This window comes from Fundulus heteroclitus, chromosome 1 (genome assembly GCF_011125445.2).
Source record: "Fundulus heteroclitus isolate FHET01 chromosome 1, MU-UCD_Fhet_4.1, whole genome shotgun sequence".
Taxonomy (NCBI): domain Eukaryota; kingdom Metazoa; phylum Chordata; class Actinopteri; order Cyprinodontiformes; family Fundulidae; genus Fundulus; species Fundulus heteroclitus.
This window is the reverse complement of record NC_046361.1, coordinates 37,222,374-37,241,243: the sequence shown is the minus strand read 5'-3', so window position 1 is coordinate 37,241,243 and position 18,870 is coordinate 37,222,374. Positions and strand designations below refer to the sequence as shown.

General features: G+C 38.6%; 2 protein-coding genes across 3 annotated transcripts; one reads left to right on the top strand and one right to left on the bottom strand.

Moving 5' to 3' along the window:
- Positions 1 to 420: 420 nt before the first annotated feature.
- taz (tafazzin) lies at positions 421 to 8,857 on the bottom strand. The gene is made up of 11 exons (XM_012850076.3): positions 8,750 to 8,857; positions 7,832 to 7,978; positions 6,410 to 6,538; positions 4,916 to 4,961; positions 4,751 to 4,836; positions 4,602 to 4,682; positions 4,468 to 4,509; positions 4,122 to 4,184; positions 3,620 to 3,672; positions 3,438 to 3,515; positions 421 to 1,530 (listed from the first exon to the last, which is right to left on the bottom strand). Exons 2-11 carry the CDS (start codon positions 7,938 to 7,940, stop codon positions 1,429 to 1,431), a joined length of 789 nt encoding a protein of 262 aa, XP_012705530.1. The 5' UTR covers positions 7,941 to 7,978; positions 8,750 to 8,857; the 3' UTR covers positions 421 to 1,428.
- A 900-nt stretch (positions 8,858 to 9,757) lies between these two features.
- ndnl2 (necdin-like 2) lies at positions 9,758 to 16,956 on the top strand. 2 transcript variants are annotated; one of them, XM_012850073.3, is made up of 11 exons: positions 9,758 to 9,898; positions 10,120 to 10,183; positions 11,599 to 11,718; positions 12,531 to 12,594; positions 13,019 to 13,098; positions 13,175 to 13,272; positions 13,356 to 13,435; positions 14,655 to 14,697; positions 14,919 to 14,981; positions 16,342 to 16,456; positions 16,545 to 16,956. In XM_012850073.3, the coding sequence occupies exons 2-11, from the start codon at positions 10,133 to 10,135 to the stop codon at positions 16,635 to 16,637; spliced, it is 807 nt and encodes a 268-aa protein (XP_012705527.2). In that variant the 5' UTR covers positions 9,758 to 9,898; positions 10,120 to 10,132; the 3' UTR covers positions 16,638 to 16,956. The 2 variants fall into 2 exon arrangements, with proteins under 2 accessions (XP_012705527.2, XP_035998188.1); XM_036142295.1 differs by having other exon boundaries at positions 9,804 to 9,902.
- The last annotated feature ends 1,914 nt before the right edge of the window (positions 16,957 to 18,870 follow it).

Here is an 18,870-nt window from a genome sequence, read left to right as displayed (position 1 = left end):
AGAAATCGAGTATAGATCTCTCCTGTGCCCATGTGTGGCACAACCTTGCAGTAAATGTGGTTCATGTGAAGTTTGGTGTGTCTGCTGTGCTTTATGTGGAGATATGACGGGTTAAAGACGGTTAGTTTCTAGCCGTCATGGGAAAATTCAGGGCTGAAAAATAAAAATGGAGTGAATTACAGTTTTGGGTGTGCAGACTGACTTTGTGATCTGGCAGAAAACTGCGAGTCGTACCTCAGTGGGAGAAACACGGGATGGAAGGAGCCTAAAACACCAAGGGGTCGATGTACTCATTGTACATCTGGAGATTAAATTATAAACATGAAACTAGTTGGGGGAAAAAAAAAAGTATTCTAACATTTACACATAACATGTCACATAATCGCACTCTAAACAAATCCTGCTGTGGTAAAATCCTAAAAAAAAAGGTAATATAACATGATTTAGGACGTGTAGAAACTGTTAGAACCATTTAAAAGTAAATACAGAGAACTGAGGCATGGCTTTTCTCACTCAGTCACTGCACTTTATTCCCGGTTAAGTTGCTCGTGTTGCAATGTTTTAATCTTTTTAGGGGCTTTCCAAAGCTGCAGGAGGAGAACTGAAGAGAAAACCTTAATGGGAACGAGGAAAAATCTAAAGAACAAACCACGTTCGACAGGAATAAGTGTTTGGGTTCTAATGCTTTGGCACGGCGGGGAACCGGGACGCTCCCACCTCACTTTATAAAGGTTTGAAATCCACCAGCTCTTTACCTGCATTATACGTTTCCTTACAATAAACATCAACACATAAAGCACCCAGCATTAAGTAAGATAGATGTAATTTATAATCTACTGTAATAATTCTTCTGACATCATCATGTTTGATTCCTTAAAGTTTTAAAACCTGCAGTTAAACAACACCTTCTCATCACTTCCTAATACTGACATAGCTAAATCAAGACAGAAATCATTTAAAATTAAATGTGCGAAAGGAAAAAAAATAATCCAGACAAATTCAAAACGAGGTCCAACAGAGGCACGGATTAGATTTAAAACGGGAAGCACTGGTTCATAAAGGTTTGCTGTTCCTCCACAAATCTCAGCAGTTAGAGCTGAAAACAGGCAAATGATTCACAACTGTCTTCATCCAACGCACATTCGCAATGATCAGTCTTCAATCTGCATCATAGCAACGTTTTGCTAAATCACTTTAAAACATGCTTTTTTTTTATACAACAGCTGGAGATTCTGTTTGATCAAAAGAGCAGAAAACGCTCATTCAGCACCGTCGTTCCATTCGAATTTAACTCAAAGTCCAGCGGGTGAAGAAGCTGGTCCAGAGCAAAAAGTTTAGGTATCCAAACCAGAGTCCAAACCCCGTCTGTGTCGAAGGTTTCGCCATTCCGTTTTCACGGGTTCTGGTGGCTGTGGGTTAACCCGAGTCTCAGGATCTGGTCTCTATCTGCCTGTGAAGAACCTCGGCCTGAGCTTTCAGGTTCCTGAACTCCACCTGGATGAAATCGGTCAACATCTTCCTCATTTCAGTCTGAAGAGAAAAAAATTCAGGGAATTTAAAAGTTAGATCACAGAAAAACACGTCTGCGGCTCATTCAGGCTGCAAGAGAGCGAGAGAGAGCAAAACATCTAGCGTGTAACAGGAAGGCTGAATGGAGCACAGCAACAGCGAGGGTTGGGAGTCACACTGCAAAAACGGATCTAAAAATAAGTAAAATGTTCTTAAAATTAGTGTAATTATCCTTGATTTGAGCAGGTTAATAAGATTATCTGCCAATGGAATGAGTATTTTGACCCCTAAAATAAGATAATTAGACATACTGCACTTGAAATAAGATGATTGAGATGAATTGTTCCTATTTTAAGTGCAAAATTCTTATTCCATTGGCAAATCATCTTATTTACGGATAAGGACAAATACATAGATTTTAAGAACATTTTACTTATTTCTAGTTCCGTTTTTGCAGTGCAAGGATCCATGTTCTCTAGTGCAGATTATGTTCATTGCATTTATCATATATATTTACTCTTTACTACTAAGAAGTTTTAAGGTTTTAGATATTAAAGTGTATTTCATGTGGCTGATCTTTCTTTCATCTTTGCAGAAGGCCTGCAGAAAGCAGAGAAATATGTTGTGACTATAATAAGTGTTTTTATGAACTCTATTCAGCCATCTGGAGTGCTTACGGATAACTGAGCTGTGTGAACTGCTTGGTATTATCTCGAAGGTCACGGTTGTTTTGCTTAACCCTACCCCTTAGCTTGACAACGGAACCAGGGATTCCTTTTCCTAATAAATAGAGAGGAGGGAACGGATTTGCTTCAGATCGAATTTGGAGATCTGTATTAAGCATCTCCAATTTTGTTAATGAATGTTTTAGGTGTTTGAACCTAACACATACGGAGGCTGCGGTTCTAGTAATGCTAGCCATGCTAATTGATAATTTAAGTAGCTAAAGAACATTTTAAACACGACTAAATAATCCTTTCGCCTTCGTTTGAAAATATTGGCGAATCCCTGTCTGACAGCAACTGCTTTCTCACACCATGTCGTGAAGACGCTTCTGTTTTCCCAATATTTAAAATATTTTGTGTTGTTCACAGCTATTCTGATATTATAATTTCTAAAGATCTCTGTTCAAACAAGGGATGCACGATGTATCGGCAAAAACATCAGTATTGGCAGATGTTAGTCATTTTTCCCAAAGCGGGGGTCGGCGGATGACCCGAGATTTCTGACTTTACAATGTCAGACATATACTTGTTTTATTGTTGTAAATGTATGCTTTTAATCAAAAGATATTTTATGAATATTTATGACTTTTCAACAAGTGTTTTCTCGCAAATATGAGAAATTAATCTCAAAAGTTTTTGTGGAAACATTCTCCTCTGGGGCCAATCATTTTTTTATTTAATCTGCAATGGCCACAGGGGGAGGGGGGGGGGGATTACGAGAATAAAGTCACAGTCGTTTGCAAAATCATTTCAAATTCCTCACACTAATAATAATTTAAAGCCGATTCGCTAAAAAGATGAATAATTTCCTTGTTGGTGAAACCGAAACCAAAGTATAAATTTACAAGATGCTCAAGATCCCATAATTTATCACAGGGGGAAGAAGGCAGCACTTCCATAAAATGACTACCATATTCTCACAGTTTTATGAATTTATTCTCGTAAAATGTTCATTTCCACCTCTTTGGTTTTGCGTCAGTGTTTCTGAGGTGGGGGGGTTGGTCATGTGACAGTGATGCAGCCCAGGACTGACGAGATGTTTAACTGAAGCAGAGAGGAAACATCAACTGTGTGCCCGGCTCAAACTTCCATATTGGTCCATTACTTGGTTCAAACAACATATGGTAGATTGCTGCTAGAGCAATTCCCCTTCAAAAGCAAAAACTGTTCCTTGTGTCCGCGTGGGTTTCATCTCGTCCTCACCTGGCTCTTGTTTTCAGCTCGGAGGACATCCACCAGCTCTTTGACGCTGAAAGGTTTACCCACCAGGACGGTGATTCTCTGGAGGCAGAAAAAGGGGATAACATCACTGGTGGTCAACAGAAACCAGAGCTGAGCGTCTGCATGTGGAGACAAATCGAGGACAAAGCCGTCTGCGGTCTTACGTTCCCGGTCCGAGGAATGTAGGGCGTCATATTTGGCAGGACGTCAGTCAAGCCTGAGAACAAGGAGGACCATATATGAGCGGATCCATCAGATTACTATGGGAACATTATCCAATTATGTGGAAATTAACCTGTATGACTTATTGATTCTTTAGTTCTAAAATAAAATTACACGATTTTTATTGGAATCTGTTGCCGGGTAAGTTGATTAAATTGATTCGTTTAGCTGATCATCATCTCCAGCTCGGATTGTACGGGCCTCACTTAGCATCCTAAAGGTCAAAGCCCTCGACAAGACAATTGGAGAAAGACCCCAAAACAAGAGTTTGGAGGAAAATCTGCACAAATGTTGATTTGTGGCTAATATGGAGCAGAATATTAAAAAGGTAAAATTCTCAACCACATGTTACAAAAGCAATTTTATGGATGCCAGACAATCTGAATTCCAGTAAAAAAAGAAACAAGGTGTGGGTGTTGAATGCTGTCCATCAGGACTACTCACCTACATGCCAAAGCGGTAAGATGATTGGATTGAGAGAGCACTCCGCTATTAGCCGACCTACACCTGAAACACGTTAATTTTAGATGTACCAATGTAACTTTAGGCACTATGTGGCTAAAAACATTTGTTTTTCAAGGTTATTTGAACATATCGTGAGATATATATATATATATATATATATATATATATATATATATATATATATATATATATATATATATAGTGATATAGCCCAAAGATATCGTGATATTAGATTTTCTTCATATCACCCACCCCTAATTTAAGGGGCTTTTGCATGATATGTCCCCTTTAAAACGAGTTTTTTTATTTGGCAGAGAATACTCACCCCATTTAAGGCGGATAAATTCCTCAGTCATATTGATTTTGCCTGGTAAATAAAAAATAAAACACTATCTGTAAAAGCAGGAACAATCCCTGGTCCTACATTAAAAGAAGAGACAAACAGCACGACTGACACACCTTCAGGGAAAATGTGAACCCACTCTCCTCTGTTGAGTTTCTCCAGAATAAAGTCCATGCCCTTCTGATAAACACCATCGCCTGAGGGAAAAAAGCCTGATGTGAGTCTTTAGTTAAGAACCCCAAACTGTGGGCCAGCAGAGCCTCACCTCTGCAGACTGGGACACACTTTCCTCGGCTGAAGAACCTGGAGTGCAGCTCTCTGGTGAAGCAGATGTCAGACGCAGCCGGCGTCCTGGTAAAGACGCCTGCATTGTTAGTCGCTGCCGTTTACCATCGACTGCTGAGAAGATGCCGCTGGGGGTAAAACTCACCACCGCATCTTGTTGTAGTTCCACAGCTGCCTCAGCTTCAGGATGCCTGCTCCAAAACAAGAGCTGTCACTTTAAGACCCACAGCGAAGGATTTTTAGCTCACTTCAAACATGTAAAAGTACAAGAATAAAATAAACGATCACCCAGTGATAATAAACACCCATAAAACACGGTTGAAAATGAGAGGAAAATGAATTAATATGGTTGTAATTTACATGTTAGAGTGGAACGGGGAGAACTACAAGCTTATTTAATCCCACCAATGATAAGTTCTTCTGTTTCTTCATTCTAATTATATCATTAGACCACAGAACCTTTTTATTTATAAAGCCCTTTACACAATCCAAGGGCCACAGTGTGCTGTACGTATGCAAATGACAAATTAGCCAGGTTAAAAACAGGTTAAATTATTTAATTTCTCAGGATGTGCAAAAGGCTTCAGCAGATAAATATGTTTTAAAACTATTTTTTTTTTCAGAGCAGAAAGAGAAAAGGCGGGTGTTTTACAACCAAATAAAATAACTTTTAAAATGATCCTGAAAGCTACTGGTAGCCAATGAGGTGAAGTCAAAACGGGGGCAACGTGCTCAGATATTTCTTGGTCCAGTTAAAAGTGGCGCTGCAGCGTTTTGCACATCCTCCAGGCGCCTAACGGTCGCATCGTCACCCCCAGAATACAGCGTGTTACAATAATCCAGGGCGTTGCAAATTCAAGGATTGCTGTTTTCATACACTGCCTTGTTGGAATATTTTGGCTAACTTCCTAAAAACAAAAAACAAAAAAAACAAACTAGATCTCGTCAAGCTTATTATACAATAATAAGGTCAGTACGTCTTAAACAAAAATCTATTTTCTTACTTAGTTATTTTATATAACTTAGTTATTTTATATAACTAAGTAAGACGTATATCGACGATACAAAAAAGGGTAAATAAAAAGTTCAATATAACAACAGTTTTCCTTCCTTTTGCATTCTAGCCTATCATGGGTTAATATTACATTACATCCTCCCAACCAATCACAACGCAGAACCAGGAACCAAGCTCCGCCCCCTTCAAACTTGTAGTTTTGGTAAAAAAGTTGGTTGAACAAAGGGTTGAGTTTGAAATCAGTGTTTGTGTGTCTGCATCTAAAAGTAGGTTGCTAAGCAACAACATTAAATGGCCAGAGCTGCACTTAAAATATATAAATAAATAAAAAAAAAGAAAGAAAATGAAAATATGTTTTGAATTTGTTGATAATTATTGATATCGATCAATATGATTTCTATTTTATCGATATGCTTTTTATTTTCTATTTCGTCCAGCCTTATTCTTTTATATAAACTGTATAACAATTAAAAAAATAAATTTACCATTGATATATCAGTATTATAACTTATTTTTGTTTTGGTCAAATTACACATTCAGACCCTTTAACATGCACACACAGACCTATACTGTTATTATGACGTAAACACAAGCTTGCATCCGTAGCTGTAATCTTGGTCTCACCCCAGATGTGTGGATCATCCATACAGGACTCGTGATTGGCCAAGGTGATGAGGGGCGTGTCCGACGGCCTGTGGTCAATCAGGTCCAGCAGAACCTCCTGATTGTGGACCGTTAGGTAATTCATGTACTCTGAGAGGAGAAACCCAAAAACAAGACGAGTCAAAGGAAAAAAAACCTGAACTGGTGCCGCGGGTGGATCTTTCTCTGTGAACACACCCATATATATTTTATGGAATTATTTGCTTTGTTTGTTTGATTTCAAATACATTAACTTTGTTTGAAAAGAAGGCAGGCAGAAGTAAATGCTTATGTGACTCTACCACCTTCCTTTGATAGATATCTTACTTTACAAATAATTCCTAGAAAACAACAAAAAGGCCAACGAAAGAAACAGGACCCACCGTTTCTTTTGCAGAAGATATCCGAACACAATTTCTTTCTAGCAAAGAATCCATAAATTATGTTTACCCAAAAAAATACAACTTATCTAAGCAAAAGAAATCAAAGGACTCATTTATATATACATACACATATATCATACATATATTTCCTTTAACATCTCAGTTTAAACTGCTCCTCTTCATCCTTATGTGCATTTAGAATTTGCATTTTACATTTTCTTTTGAAAATATGTTTTTCTTTGTTTTAGTCCTTCTGTTAGACACGTGTCACAGTTGAACCCCATCTACTGAAACACACACGTTTAAAAGTTGATCTTCTATGATGAATTTTTAAATTCAGTTCCCCTCTTAGATCATGCCCTCCGCCCCTTTCTCCTAACAGTTCCATTAAGTTATTAGGAGGTAAATTATTTCTTGCTTTAAATATTGTTTGTGCTGTTTCAAATTTAACCAATCTGGGAAGTTTCATAGCTCCTGTTTATATAAAAAGTTTGTTCGTGTGGTCTTTGTAACCTGCTTGATTAATAATTAAATAGCCTGTTTTTTTAATGTAGTTATTGTTTGGAGATTACTTTTGTAGGTGCTTCCACCCCACACGGTAATTCAGACATGGCAAAACTAATGTAAAATATAATGTGTAAAGCAATTTCTGGTTGAGGATATGCTTTATTTTCCACAGGATGCCAAGAATCCGAGCCAACTTAATTACCCTTTCAATATTTACATTATCACTGCATAAATTTACTTGTGTATTTTTGTTGTGCTTTCCAAATACCATACATTTAGTTGTATCTAAATGTAGTGATCATTTATTCTAATGGAACCCCTTTTTTATTTTATGCATTTCTTTACTGATCATCTCCAAAACCTGTTGCAAATCCATCCTGAAACAAATAACACTTGTGCCATCTGCAAACAGAACAAACTTCAGTGCATTTGATACTTTAAAAAATGTCACCAATGTACATTATGAACACTTTAGGACCTAAAACCGAAGCTTGGGGTACCACACAGAACTTACTGGTCCAGATGTAAGAATATGTGCCCACCATGCCCATGACAAAGGAGCTGGAGACCCTCCATGCCAGAGCAGGGCATTGTGGGAACGGCCATTTGACCTCCAGGGGCATCCTGGCTCTCCAGAGGCTCTACATACACTCAGAGTCACCTGGAAACACAACAAGCAACGAAACATCACAAATCAAACACCCGAACCAGTTTACGCTGACGCTCCTTCCATGGGTGCGTCTGAGAAACATAACGACCCCAAGGCGTGCAAAAAAAAGCTCCGTTGGAACTTCTTACATCTGCAGTTTTTGTCTTATTCGCCTCAGGCGGTGTCCACCCTGGACAGTTTGCCAGTCCATCACAGGACAACATAGAGACAGGACAGACAACCCCTGCCAACTGCACTGTAGGGAGGAAGCCGGAGTACCCGGAGAGAACCCACGAATGCACGTGGAGACATACAATCAGCTACAAACTCCTTCCCTGAGATAAAATCCTCAGAAAAATAAAGTAAAAATTAACATTTTAAAAATCTTTTTCAGGATTTCTAACCTAAGACCTTAGCGCCAGCTGCCTGGCATGGTGGTGGCAGCAGTGAGGTGGCGTGAAGCTGCCAGTTGTCCCGGTGCTGCAGGAACTTCCTCCATTTCCTTCAACTTCCCCCTAAAAGCCTCCGCGTCTGAGACCAGAACCGGATCGGTTGTACCGAGAGGAAAATGGTTCCAGTCTCATCTAACCTTCCGGTTAACGTTTCGTTATGTATATAAAACGGAGATCGGGATCAGTTTGCAGCTTTAAACTATTTTTTTAGACTAAATAAATGTAAATTTTACTTGTTAGTGAGTGAGACTGTGGACGTGTCATTTCTACGGTCTTATGTTGCTATAGGAATCCTCAAATCCACAAATCTCCTTTTGTTTTTTATACTTACTTTGTAATAGTCTCTGAATGTTAACCCCTTCTTCTTCTTCCTCGTCTTCTTCCTCTTCTGTTTCTTCTTCTTCTTAGCTTAACTGCGCTTTGTGCTCATCTAGCACCGCCACCGCCTCCTGCTGGACAACATGGTCACTGCCGCTTTCCTTCCTCCGACAGTGGCGTCTAAACTTTCTACCAGACGAGCTAAAATCGGCAAGTTGAAACTACCCTGGAGCCCAACATGTTATCAATTAAAAATGCTAAATAATTTAATATTGAATTATTCTATCAGGACATAACTTATTATTGTAGGTCTGATAAAGTGTGTCAGATGTTTGGCTTAATAATAAAGCTGCAAAATTATTCCAAGGACCACAAATGGTAAGGTAAGTTTTATTTATAAAGAGCTTTTCAGTAACAAGACGATTCAAAGTGCTGTACTTGAACAGAAAAACATTACAGACATAGGAAAAACAAAGGACTAAGTCAAATAAATGCTTGACTAGACTTCTTTCATACATTAACAAAGATACAGAAAGACTTAATTGTTTCAGTTGATAATAAGAAATAAGCTAAGTATATTCTTGGGGATTTCTGATCTACAACTTTCCAAAGCTACAAATAGAATAACTTATTTTGTTTCATTGTTTCACTGGAACAAGCTTTATCACTAAAATTCAAAGCTTAGTTGTTTATGTTCATAAAGCTAAAGCTTGAGGTCTGACCTTTCTGACACTACAGCTAAAACAGAAAGCAGCAAAGTAGAGGAAAAGCCCCTGGGCCACACCTGGGGACACCGTGCTCCAAAATCATTCGTCAGGTTGCATTTAATTAATATAAATACTATAATATAATACTACTATTAATATAAATACTATATTAATATATATATATATATATATATATATATATATATATATATATATATATATATATATATATATATATATATATCCGTTCATTTCATTTTTTGTTTCTTTTTCTTTTTTGTTCCTGACCAGCGCCAACCCTTCCAATATGGCGATCGTGTCAACGTATTGAAGGCGCGTAAACCTTTAAGACGCAGAGATTTTGCGTCATCAACGGAAGCAGTAGCGGGAATTCGACAGTTGGTTGAAACGACCATTCCTAAAAGTGGTTCTTGTTCGCCTTAACGGTTAATGTGGTGAGTGAGTGAAATGTTTAATCGTCTTTCTACAGATTACCGTTTCTGCACTAAAGTTTAGACGTTGCCATGTGGGTAAAAACGCTGCTTATTTACTGTCTGTCCGTCGTTTGCTAAGCTAACGCGCTGCCCAGCTAACGTCAACCTCCATCCTTCCTGCTGTGTTGTTTGGGTTCTTGTTTGAAGCCGTGCTACATGTTATGACTAAATTACTCTTCCAGACGCCGAGCTGCCATGACGGAAAGAAAACGGCTGTCTAACTCACAAATCTCCTCACAAAGTAAAGTAAGTGTATAAACAAACCGGGTGTCTTCCGCCGCCATGTTTCTCAGGTCACACACCAGTAGGGTTGCCAGCTCTTTGAAAAAAAAAGAAAAAGAAACACTTCTTGGACAGCCGTTGTATTCCATCCTACATTACCTTTTTTGCCTTTTCTTTTGTGTATGAAATTATTTAGTAAACATTTCACTCAAACCTTAATTTAATTAGATATATTTTTGTTTCTAAAAATAGGTCAGTTCCTTTTCCCTAGGGACCGCTGGGAGCCCTACACGCCAGGTTGCTGTATTTCTCACATCAAACTTAAAATACTATATTTCGGTGCAGAATATCTTAAGGAAGGAAGAATAGAACACCTTATATTTTAGATTAAATAATTATCTTTGCCGGATCACAGGTTAAGTGTCCAACTCATTGTCTGTTTTGCTTTTTAGGTTACGGTTATAACCCCTACCAAAATGGAACAGAATAGAATAAACCTTTGTCCTAAAATTGTTAAATTCAGTTGCATCAGCGGTAAATAAAGGGAAGTGTACAACAGAAGAAAAAACATACTGTACAGATATCAAAAGAAAATTGGCATACTCAGATTAAATGAAAGTGCAACTGAGTAGAATGACCTGAAAGTGTACAAAATGTGCATTTAATAAAAAATGCTTAATGGTTCAGCTGAACGCTTATACGCTTATAAGGAACTTATAAGAGTTGTTTAGCCATTCAAAACTTAAAAACTGCACGTTATTTTTAGACAAAGTCAGATTTAGCAAAGCGTTGTCCACCTGCCGCCATGCCAGACCACAATCTGTGCTCGGAAAAATAAAATCCATATTTATGTTGTGGGCTACAACTGATCTAAGTTGGTCCAAAAGCTGAAATGTTTGTCACACTGTTGACTGAAAAATAATTAATCCCAAATTAGAAAACGTTTTATACTCGTATGTTCAGGATGCTATAAAAAAACAAAAACAAACTCGAGCTGGGAAACGCCTGAGTTAATGTCTAGGAACCTAAGAGAAGAGGGAACGTATGTAATAGCTGATTTATAACCTGGAAGTGTCCGTCTTTTATAAAGAGATCTAAACTTACTAAATTGTGATGTTCTTTGTCTAATTTTTTAATAGAAATAGTTGCGCAACTGTTTAGTTTTATCTCCGCTGAATGGAAGCAGGAGAAAATAATCTCTGCATTTTGGTGCATCGTTGCTTCTCCAGCAAGAAAGCCTGCATTAAAAAAGTTTTATTGCAGGAATGCCTTAAAATCCATTTTACATTGTGGTTTACAACTGACTGTGCAAGATGTTCAATATCTTTTAAAAAAGTACCATTTTAATATTTTTTTTGTATATATAGCTGAGTGCTGATGGATCTTGAACTGAATTTAAATTTACCCAGTCCTTTGTGTTTTATTGTATTTTTATTTAGCGGCCGTCCAGCAGCTTTGTGGCGCAGGAGGAGGATGAAGACGCAATGCTCACTCAGCCAAGCACATCACAGGTCCAGAAAGGGCTGGAGAAACTCTCACCTGCACAGGTTGATCAAAAGGTAACCTAACTATGACCCAGACATGTACTATTTGATTGTGTAGTGTCGTTTTTAACAGTTGTTGGTAAGAACAACTGGTTTAATTTGTAAGAATATACTTCATATAATACCCAGAGCAGAGCTGCACAACATATCAAATTGACGTGGAAGTGTACCCTGGATGGCTTTAACTCCTGACAAACAAAGACGTTGTAATGGCAGTGAAAGTGAAGCTCACAGCGTTAAGAGGCATTTTTACCTAATCTTTTACCATTTAGGCAAAAAGATGGGGAATAAAAATCTAAACGACCGGTGAACCTTGTCAGTGAAGCTATTTCAAGTTAAAATAGCAAACCTATACCCAACTTAAAATATATAACTTAGAATTGTCTACTACGTTCAATGCAATATTCATACTCACACTCTGCACATTGATTATACATTTGGCTGGACTTTAACTGGTTTAATCGTTTTCATTATAAAGTTTATTGTTAAATTCGACAATACAATAATTTAACAGTTAATGTCAAATACACTGCTGGTTAATTGCGGTTAAAGCTAGAAACTGGGATAGAAATCTCCTTTGTTGTCCCGCGGTGGGGAAGTTCAGGTGTAGCAGCAGCAAAGTGGAGCATGCCGATACACACAAAGGTAAAAACTGTCCCAGAACAAACAAAAAGGAACGAGAGACCGCACAGTAAAGGCACATTTACAGTTATTAAACATAGCATGCTTAGATTTAAAGAAACAACAAAACTCACAGATGGGAACACGCCCAACGTTGGTTAATAAAGCAAACTTTTTAAAGTAATAAAGTTCCATCTGTCATTCAGACTGCTGAAGTGGTGCAGTACATCCTGGTGAAGGACCAGAAGAAGGTTCCCATTCGCAGAGCAGGTAAGCTGGCGTGTGAACCTCGTTTGGAGCAACCATGATGGACGTACCCTGACTTTCTTCCTCCTCTTGATCTTAATTGTCTTCTGCATGTTGATGAAGCTGCTCCTGGTGTAAACACGTCTACGGTTCTGATCTCTGTTATTCCCCTGGACGATGTTTAAAATAATTAAGAACTTTGAAGCGGATTTTGTTCATGGGAATTTTTTTCTCTGACGATTCCTCTGAACTTTCTATTCATCTCATTTTAAGACTCATTTTGATACTTTCTATTCTACGTTATTGAATAAAAACGAGTTTCACTGAATTTTGCTGAGCATTTAAAATGTTCTGTACTGTTGAGATAATATCAGGTGCTGCAGTTTTGGGAGCCGTCATACAGGCTCAGCGGTGTGATTATTTAATTGCTGCTCGTTTCTCCTGCCAGACCTGGTTAAAAACATCGTGAAGGATTACAGAACCGTCTACCCCGAGATCATAAAGAGGGCGTCACGGATATTTGAGCAGGTTTGTCAGATCTGCTCTCAGACGGTTTTCACATTAAATGGGGAAAACTGTCATTCACGTTTGCTCTTCCAATCAGGTGTTCGGCTTAAAACTGGTGGAAATCGACCCTAAAAATCACTTGTATATTCTGGTCAATAATCTGGATACACCCCCGTCCAACCCGTCACCGGTTGAGTGAGTATCAGCGGCCATCTTTTATAGCTTTTAACGCATAACTTTCTGCTTTGTGCTAAAAAAAAGTTCCTTTTTGTTTGCAGGCACCCAAGCAACCCTAAAACGGGTCTGCTGTTCGTGATCCTGGGTGTTATCTTTATGAAAGGAGGCGTCGTCAGAGATAGTGAGTTCCATGATGCACGGTTTCTCTAGCTGGAGTTTCTAAAACTCAACCGGTAACCAACAGATCATCAGCTTAACCAGCTGCAAGTTTAATGCTGTGTGAGTTACAACTGCGCAACAATGGTGGCGACCTCTAGTGTTGGTATAGACCACCTGTAGTCCAGGTAATATTTGCTGACCCTACAACTACCGTATTTTTCAGACTATAAGGCGCACTTAAAAGCTTTAAATCTTATTAAAAATTGATAATGCCTATATATATATATATATATATATATATATATATATATATATATATATATATATATATATATATATATATATATATATATATATATATATATATATATTATTACTGTTGTGATTACTGACTGATTTTATGTGGTACAACACGCTCATAAATCTGTTAAAATGTGTAAGTATGACTTTGGATAGCAACGAAGCCGCTCCTCTCATTGGATATTAGGAACATTACGGTACACTGTGTCAATACCTGATAGGACCCCTGAGCTGTCTATCAGACTGCCTGACTGTAATGTCTAAACTAGAAGTGCATTCATGTAAGGCAGCCTGGAGTACGCACTAGCAACAATAAACCTAGTAAGTTAATTCAATATAAAAGTTATTTTTTATAACCTTATGTTAGAAACAGGGCAGTGTAGTCCAGCTACTCTGTCCTCCCGACAGAGACGGATAGAGAGCTGTGGACTGGGAGGAGTGATATTACACACTTGGGAAGAATATTCAGTGCGCCTTATGGTCCAAAAAATACGGTAATCCACTCCAACATCACTACCATAGCTACATTTTAACATGGAGCTGTTTTATAGCTTCAGAAAGTACTAATTGTGCTCTAATCCAGCCGAAACGTCTGATTCTGCCTTAATCGGCTCAGAGCAGTGATCAGAGGAGCTGCAGAGGAAGAACCGGAGAAGGAATGTTTGTTATCTAGAGCTGCACAGAGAAATCAGCTGTGACTGCAGTTATCCCTACAGACTGTAGGAAAGACACGCAGCAGTTAGTTGGTACAGCTAATTATGCTAAAGGATAACACAGGATGCTAAAGAAAGTTAAAAATGTCAAATCTGGAGTCATCATAAGTGCAACTCTTGTTTCATTCAGTTGATGCAGAACGTCTTAAAAGTTATTTTAACCCAAATTCACATTATTGGTCGTGTCTGTTCAACAAAATGAAATAAAAAATATTTTCGTCTTCTTAGAGCTTGTTTGGAATATTCTGAAGAAACTGCGTGTTGATTCTGGGTAAGGCAACGTTTTTATTCACAGTAGATCTGTAAATCAGCTTTTGGCCTTTTTAGCTTGTTTGATTTGTTTATTTTTTTGGTTCATACTTGTTTTGAGTGAATTATGAGAAATTATTATAATACTTTTATTTATTTATTTACTTTTTTTCATAGAAATTGTAATGATTTCTATGTCACTGTGTACGAATAATTTCCATATTGTGCCAAAAATCTCTGCAGGCTGAAACACGATGAGTTTGGTGACGTGAGGAAGTTGGTCACAGATGAATTTGTGCGTCAGAGGTAATGATTGACAGACCATCAACGGCACTAAAGGTGGAACTATAAGCTGCAGCTTTAAGTTTTCTTTACAAAGATCACATGCCTGGTAGGGATACGTACAGAAACCCAAACATTGTTTTGCTGATCTTCTCCACCTTAAACACGGCGAGGGGCCTAATGGGAGGAGCCAACGTTCACATGTTGACTTTTGCCAACTATTCAGCAACTTTTCAGACCCCTTTAGCAGCTTTTGTATTCAAATGTCACAAATCAAGTGAATTTTTCTGTGTTTGAGACTTTGGCGACGAGTAAAAGCAGCGATCGCTCTGAGTTTTCGTCTCTTCAGTAAACCATCAGCTGGGAGCTCCTCCTGCTTTGAAAGCTCTGACAGGCAGTCAGAAAGCGGGATTAAATATGTTATAAACATATTATTTAACAGGTAAAGGTATTATTTTTCTCTAAAACTGCTACACTTAAATAGATCCTCCCTGGAACTGATTCACACACAGCCTCTCATTTATTCACCTCATCCATCGTGGCTGTCCCTGCTATCTTTTGCTTAAAATTAATTAGATAATTATTATTTTTTTTTTTATAAATGTAGTCTGGATTCAGGTAAATTATTACTTAAAATTATTTTATAGAGGTTTTTTTTTTTTTTTGGAGGATATTTAGTGTTTTAAATAATTTTGCATTGTCAGTGTTGCTATTTCTCTCTACTACAACATGGTTTTTATTTATATTTATTGTATTACAGAGTTATTTATAAGATGTTTTTATTGTATTTCTATAAAAATATTAATATTTTATAAAATTCTATATGCTTTTGTTTCCAAAAGTATTAAAAATAAACATTTTTAAAAAAAAATTTTAAACGCCTTATTCTTTGATTAAAACAAAAAGTATGTAACATCCTGGATCAATAACGAGTATCGTTTAGAGTCGTAGTATCGGTGAATCCCTGATGTCATAACCCATCCAGATCGGCTCAGGGTGGTAAACTGCCTTCAGTCCCTTGGGCATCCAGCCGGAGGTTGCAGGTTCAATTCCAGCTCGTGCCACCGTGTCGTGATGTACTGGTGTGATCAGAGCCAGTGTCTGTCAGACCGTAGACTCTGGTTTATACCACACCACAGATTAACAGAGGAGTGGAGGCAGCCAGCCCACAGCAGTAGAGGGGCTGGCCAGCCAACACGCTCCAGACATTATAGCTACCAGAACCAACCGGACTTCCTGTCAGTACCTCAGAGAACAGACAGGTGGCGCTGTGCAGCTGCAGATCAACAGGTTTCAGTCCATCAGCTGGAACTAAAGGGACTGATTTATGGTGTTTTACTCCCGTCTCTGATGTGACTTGAAGCGGTTGTCCTGCTGTCTGCAGGTACCTGGAGTACAACCGGGTCGCCCACACAGAACCGGTTGAGTATGAATTTCGCTGGGGGCAACGTGCCGACATGGAGGTGTCCAAAGCTAAAATCCTGGAGTTCATGGCTGAGGTGAACGTTCTGTTTTCAGTGAGCAAACTAAACTCTTGTTAAAACGTCATTTAACGGATGATTCTCTGGCGTTTTTTTTTTATCTCAGCTTCACGACCAGGATCCTCGCAGCTGGACTCAGCAGTACAAAGAAGCTAACCCCACCCACACCTCCAGCCAGGCCAGCAGCAGCCACAGATGAACATCTTCACCTTTTTCAGGGTTCTCCTGATTTATTTATTTTTTTCTTTTTATAAGGAGAAATGTTAACATTACAGGTTCATTTTGCTCTCCAACGAGACAGAAATGCACCTTAAACCAGTCAATGCGTTGCTTTTAAAAGTGCCTTCAGAGTCTTTTTTTATGTTCTGGTTTCTGTTGAAGCCAGAGATGATCTCAACATTTTAAACAAGCTGTTTTGTCCGAGACGGTTGGCAAATGAGGTCGAACATTAATTCACGTGATTTTATAAGTTTGCATTTCTTTGTTTGAAATAAACATATCTGGACTGTTAAAAAAAACCCACAACCTAATGATTTGTAATGAGCTTTTATTTCCTTCTAAACTGAGGATACTTTTTCTAAACATGGCCACAGAAACTGTTTTATTCATGATCTAAGATGTCATTCACCAGGGAGACCTCTTCTGATGAAACTAAGTTATAAAGACCACAACGACACAAATAATTCAAACATTCGACGTAAACAACGTAATAAAATGTGACGTAAATCATTGTTTTGTTTGCAACGGTTACATCAGTGACAGAGAAGGTTTCAGGAAGTCCAAGAGGGGAAACTACAGAGAGACGCAGCCACCGGTGCAGAGCTTGCTTACTATCGGCAGCGAGTGAGTGCCAGGAAAGCAAAGCAGGTAGTTCAAGCTTAGAAAACCGTCGGATTGTAATGGATGTTCTGGACATGGAGGGATGGGCAGCAGCAGACTGGTGTAAATTATTTTTTTTTGTTTGGGGACAGTTAGAAAAACTAAAGGCGAGAGCTTAGCACGCAGCTTGTTTGGTGCCTTGAAGTGTGGCGCCATGGGCTTCCTCTTGATTTTGCCCAATGACACCGCCATGACTAACGTAGGATCAAAACAGCCTCCATGATAATTTTATTTTTCAACAATCCAAGAATAATTTGGTAAAGCATAGAAACATAGAAAGTACTCCTGGGTCAATGTGAGCTTCTTACTGTCTGTGTCTCTGCTCTGTCTTCTCTAAGCCCCAGTGCGTCGAGGCAGATGAGCGTTCACACTGAGCCTGGTTCTGGTTCTGCTGGAGGTTCTCCTCCCTGTTAAAGGGGAGTTTTCCTCTCCACTGTCGCTTCATGCATGCTCAGTATGAGGGATTGCTGCAAAGCCATCAACAATGCAGACGACTGTCCACTGTGGCTCTACGCTCTTTCAGGAGGAGTGAATGCTGCTTGGAGAGACTTGATGCAACCTGCTGGGTTTCCTTAGAGAGGAAACTTTCTCACCATGGAGGATTTGATGGTATTTAACTAGCTTTGGGTCAAAACCAACAGGTTGGTTTAACAGTTAACCTGCGATAACTGCTGCGAAGCTCCAGAAAAATAACCACAACACAGAGATGATGATTCAGGCACCTGATTTTTTTTTTAACCACACAACATGGTTACAGCAACTCGTACACAACAAATACAGTGTTTCACAATTAGGCAGCCATTTTTTTAAAGACCAGGATTAAAAATAACAGTGATTTAGTCTAGTACAGAAGTAAAATGTCAAGATTGTACCTCCTTTCTCCAAATGGTCACAATACACATGATGATGGCGAGCATAGGGGGTACATAGAGGAATCCCCCCCCCCCCCCCCCAACCACACACACACACGCCGTGTTGTGAAAGATGCGGCAGCTTTGCCGGTGTCTAAAACGGTTTTTAAAAGTGCACACGTGCAACAAAACCCACCAGGTAGAAAAAAAAAACTGATTTCTGGTAAATTAGGAGAATACAGGAGCCAGTTTCCACATGTTGAAAGATAAAAAACCTCACAAGACATAACGACGTTTCAAACTCAGATACAAAGTCATAATTTTCATCATGGCTGAGTTTCAAACTTGGGCGGCTTATTAGGAAAACATGTGACCTGCATTATTATGGCAGAATGTCGCTATGATGACATGACAGTAAATTAATAAACCTCTTTACCTTCTCAAACCATTATGTTACATTGGACATGTCACCAAATGGAGAACCTTTATGCATGATTAAAAATGTCAGATTTTCAATTAGTCAATTGCAGTCCAGGCATTTTGCGTACATAAATATTATGAAATAAATATGTCAAAGTGGTTATTTTATGCTATGCATTGGAAAGGCAACGTTATCACATTTCAACTCATGGTTTTAACTCACCATATTTAATTTATTTGCATTTAAGTGTCGGAAATGGGCGTCCAATACAAGAAAAGTTT

Excerpts from the sequence above, each read along its gene's own strand:
- taz (XM_012850076.3), bottom strand. The coding sequence starts at position 7,940 with ATGCCCCTGGAGGTCAAATGGCCGTTCCCACAATGCCCTGCTCTGGCA. Across the intron at positions 6,539-7,831 it reads ATATTCTTACATCTGGACCA|AGTACATGAATTACCTAACG; the intron begins GTAAGTTCTGTG and ends TTCTCCTCTCAG. Across the intron at positions 4,683-4,750 it reads GTGTGTCCCAGTCTGCAGAG|GCGATGGTGTTTATCAGAAG; the intron begins GTGAGGCTCTGC and ends TTTTTCCCTCAG.
- ndnl2 (XM_012850073.3), top strand. The coding sequence starts at position 10,133 with ATGACGGAAAGAAAACGGCTGTCTAACTCACAAATCTCCTCACAAAGT. Across the intron at positions 12,595-13,018 it reads GGTTCCCATTCGCAGAGCAG|ACCTGGTTAAAAACATCGTG; the intron begins GTAAGCTGGCGT and ends TTCTCCTGCCAG. Across the intron at positions 13,273-13,355 it reads TCCAACCCGTCACCGGTTGA|GCACCCAAGCAACCCTAAAA; the intron begins GTGAGTATCAGC and ends TTTTGTTTGCAG.